This window comes from Lathyrus oleraceus, chromosome 5, assembly GCF_024323335.1.
Source record: "Lathyrus oleraceus cultivar Zhongwan6 chromosome 5, CAAS_Psat_ZW6_1.0, whole genome shotgun sequence".
Classification (NCBI taxonomy): Eukaryota; Viridiplantae; Streptophyta; class Magnoliopsida; order Fabales; family Fabaceae; genus Lathyrus; species Lathyrus oleraceus.
The window spans coordinates 364,027,161-364,031,941 of NC_066583.1; the positions used below are offsets into that span (position 1 = coordinate 364,027,161).

At 33.0% G+C, this 4,781-nt stretch overlaps 1 protein-coding gene across 1 annotated transcript; it reads right to left on the bottom strand.

The window, feature by feature from the left end:
• Positions 1-3,691: 3,691 nt before the first annotated feature.
• LOC127080734 (uncharacterized) lies at positions 3,692-4,210 on the bottom strand. The gene has a single exon (XM_051021030.1). It carries the CDS (start codon positions 4,208-4,210, stop codon positions 3,692-3,694), a length of 519 nt encoding a protein of 172 aa, XP_050876987.1.
• Positions 4,211-4,781: the final 571 nt, after the last annotated feature.

The window sequence follows — 4,781 nt, forward strand, 5'->3', positions numbered from 1 at the left end:
TGGAGGAAAGCCCAACAGAGGAACTATATTTAAAGAGACTCAATTCCATCATTAAAGAGGATAAGAAAGTATTGTATTGAAGATACCTAGTGTTAGGGTTTATTTGAGTCCTTTATTTATGTTTCTTGTACACCACCCTAGTTCCCTCATTCAAATCATAAGGCATAATGTTGGTTTGTTTAGTTGAGTTGTAATTCAACATTATTTAAGTTGTTTATTGAATTTGATCACTTTGTATTAGTGATTGAGAGAATGTGATGGGGGTTATCATATTTATGGGGAAACTTAAATAGAAAGTTACTAGGATTAGGAAGAGGCATTAAATAACATGGGATTTTTGTTCCTATAAGACTAATTGTACTAATTTAAAATAGTGAATTTCCTTTCTTGGGTAGAGTACCCCTCATACGTAGGTGTGGTTTCACCAAACTGGGTTAACAATTATTTATGTCCTTTTATTTATTTCTGCATTTATCATCTTGTTTATCAATTATTTGTTAATACTGGTGTAAGATGTTGAATACTTTGACTTAAGCAATCTAGTCCAACATATGTCCCCTATGAAAAGAATTTCAATTGGCATTAGAGCAAACATCCTATTCTGTTTCAGTCTGTTACATGGTTCTTATTCTATTTAAGATGGAGAATTTCAAATAAGGAGAAGCAGTTCATCAACCAAATATTCTTTACGGTGTTAAGAATCCACCAAAGATTATTTACAATTACGAAGGTTGTGAAGACCAATTATATTATGATACTGAAGAAAATCTCCGGCTTCACAAGATCTTTAGTAAAGTCATGAGAAAACTAGATAAGAGATATAGGAATAATGTCTCTTCAAATGTTCATGACAATAAGAAATACAATTTCAAGAGGCGTAACTTTCAGCATAAAGAAATAGGTGGTGACAATCTCAATTGGATCAAATGTCTTAAATGCAAAGATTTTGGGCATATTCAAGTTGAATGCTCAAATTTTTCAAGGAAACAAAGAAGAATCTACAATGTCACTAATGATGAGAAAGGTGGATCTAATCAAACATACAATGTTGTGACTTTCAAAGACGTGTAAAAGGTTATACATATTGGTGAGCCATCAAATTCAAATAAAAGTTGTATTACTCCTATTCAAAAAACATATTGTAGTATTTCAGGTAACAAGTCTCAACATCCTGTCAAACATGTTTACCAGAAAACATAATGCAAAATGTTAGGTAACATGTATCAACATCATGTCAAACATCATTAACAATGCTTTAATTTGTTCTACTCCATTCCATTGTACTATTTTAAATTTTATGGTAGTCAACCACATCATCAACATATGTATTCCTAGTGAAATAAGAAGTCTGAAAGGCATCACCAATAAGTTTGGAATGTCAAGCCTAATATTCTTGTTCATATTGCTTCCTCCCATAAGGTATTTTATTGTGAAGATTATCATATTTACAGTAGTTGCAATAGAAACTTGATAGGAGAAAGAACCTATGTTACATTTTGTGATAACAATAAGAGAAATAATTATGTAAAGATGAAGATGGTAGCTTCCACTGTAGAGAAAAATGTTGAAGGTCATGTTTCATACATTATGGAAGACATTGTAGATACAAAAACTTGGTAGCTGTTGCAGAGAAAGTTGCCATATGTGTACTGATCTAAAAATTGAAGAAGTTATAATTTATGAAGACTCTCAGGTTGGGAAACAAATCAAGATATGTTACAAGATGTTTCAACATATTACTCATGTTTCTTAATTACCACTTATGGAATTCATGAGACTCTTACAAAGAGTTATCATTGAAGGGAAGGATGATGGTCAGGCTGAAGGTCCTCCTAACATTGAACAACCTATAGTGGCTCATAAGAAAAAGCTAAAAAAGATTAGTGATTATGACAAAATTCTTCCTATTGGGGTTCCTTCTCATATTTATGGAGTTTTGATTAATAAAAAATATGATATTGTGTTTGTTGAAGCTGGAATTGGTGGTCCTCTTAGTGTATTGAGTTTCGGCTATAGGTTGTATGTCAAGAAACATGCACCAGACATTGCTCTCTATAATATTCCATATTTTGACAAGTCTGATATAACTGCTGGTGGAAATGTGTTTAATGTTCCACCCATATATGGACTTACAAGAAACCATAATCTCATTCGAAATACTTTTACTGATAAGAACTAGGAAATCGATCTAGGAAATCAAGATCTTGGTAAAGATGTGTCAAACATCCTGTCTAACATGTTGGAAATATAGTTTCAAATTCATAAGGATAACGAGGATGTGATCCTTCAGAATAATTCAGTAAGTGATGATGATCATGTCCTTAAATATGTTGAGGTTGATACCATTGTAGCCCATGGTGGTGGTGTTAATGGTGTTAAAATGACTTCCCATGAAGACAAAGACTTTTATCTTATTGGTCTTGATGTGGAGTTAGTTGTTGTTGACAGAATAGGAAACATGATGTTGTTTGTTGAAGAAGATAGAAATTTATATGATACTGAAACTTTTACTCATATTGCCTATCTTGGAGCCATAAGATTGTAACTAGAATTGTCATGTATTATGAAGTTCAAACTTTATTAACTGGATGTGAAAAATTCTTTCCTCAATAGGTAATAAAATGTGAAAATCAATCAGGATGTTGGTAGTGTTATTATTGACATTGATGGTATTATTGAGAAGGATGATTATCTAGAAGTAAATATGGATAATATTTCTGATATCAATAACATAAGGGGTGTAAGTAAGAAAGACAAAGAGAATATGATGATAATTCACATTTATGTTGAAGACACTGTATTTTATAGGATGTCAAGTACAATGTTAGAACATTTTTCTCAATAAAGGAAATCTGATTTGAGTTGAGCATGGTAGGATATGTTACCTACTTTCCTCATTTTCAAGTGAAGCAAATGAAGGACTACACCTTTGATTCCCAAATTATATATGTTAGAAGTAGTTGCACTCAGCTGCTGTGGAGTAACCAAATGCTCAAATATGTCACTAAAGATGATAATGTAGATGTCAAACATGATATGCTAGACAACCTAAAGAACAAACTATATTCGGTTAACTATTACATTTTGGATGGAAGATGAGTACTCGAATAACAAGCTAATTATGATCAACAACTAAATACTCAGGGACTAGGATGGATAATTACATCCAACCAATCCTTTTTCATCCGATTTAATTATGAAAAGGATTTTGAAGCATTCTTGATTAAGTTTACAAAAGACTTGATTATCGATAAAGTGTTTGATTTGTTTTTGTTTGAAATTAATTTGAAAAGTTTTTTTTGATTTGATGGTGAAGTTTTGAATTTGATGAAGGAATATGATATATTTTTGTTTTGACAATTGACTTGATGTTGATCAAGTGTTTTTTGATTTTTAAAGATTGATTTTAAGGAATTCTTATTTATTTTAAGCATTATTTTTTATTGATCAATAAAAGATAACACACAAATAAAATAAATGAAATACAAAGGAAGGGGGTGCATATCAAATTCAACAGCGAAGGCTCATCATTCAAAAGACTCACACCAATAGGGAGTGTGAGACTAAATGGGCATGCTAATCAACACTAAGAACAAATCCCAATGTGATAGGGCCCAAGGAAATGTCGAACAAATAAAACACAAGGGGAGTGAACAAATAAGAATTTACAAAGGTTTCCGACTTCTGTATCCTAACCTTGTTGTCGCTCTCTCTTCTTTCTCATGGCTTTTGGAATGGAAATATGAGTTTTTCCACTCGAGGGTGCTAATGGAGGGGATACCAGTTGAGATGGTCTTCTTGAAACTTTTTCTGATGTTGGCATATTTCTTTGGCCTTTCACATTTGTCCTGATCATGCCTACTTGATAGTGATTTTCTCTTTCTACCTCTAGCTCCCTGTTTTCAAGAACATTCAAGGTTATTTCATCATCATAAACTTTTAAAGTTAGTGTACCGTGGTCTATGTCGAAATTGCATCGACTTGTCCGCATGAATGGTCGAACAAGAATGATAGGTGTCTCTTCATCCACATGTATGTCTATGATCACAAAATTAACAGGAAAACTAAATTCCTCTATTGTCACCAGTACATCTTCCATGATCTCATATGCATTCTTTATGGAGTGATCTGTAAATTTCAGATTTGTCTTTGTATCACTGACATTTCTAATAGCAAGCCTTTGATAGACTGACAATGGCATTAGACTCATACTAGCTCCTGAATCAATTAGTACCTTCTTGAAAATTTTGTCGTTTATAGTGCATGGGACTGTGACATATCTAGGATCCTTCTTTTTGATTGGGATTCTCCTACATGGTGATATTGCACGAAATTTTTCATTAAAGGTTACCGACCCATCTCCTATTGGTCTTTTTTTAGCGACTACCTCTTTCATGAATTTTTGGTACATAGGAATTTGCTCGAGTGCTTCAAAGAAAGGTGTAGCGGTAAATTCATGATCATAAAGCTATGGCTAAGCAAGATATCAAATAACAAGAGTCGCCATCGCGCTCTTATTGTTTCCAAGGGAAAAGGGAAAAAGTACGAACAAAACCCAAGAATAAGAAGTTTTCAAATCAAAACTAATAAAATGCCATAGATTACAGGTAAGGGGGTTGGTTACACAGAGGGAAGGTGTTAGCACCCAAACTAATGCAAAGCTTTGGATCCTGCTTTAATTCGTGCTTGATCTTGCTTATGGAGCTTGTGGAAGTGGCTTAAGAATAATGCAAAGCTTTGGATCCTAGAGTTTTTGAATCTTAAAACAGTGAGATTCAAAC

What these genes read in the sequence shown, in the direction of transcription:
- LOC127080734 (XM_051021030.1), bottom strand. Translation starts at nt 4,210, where the DNA reads ATGAGTCTAATGCCATTGTCAGTCTATCAAAGGCTTGCTATTAGAAAT.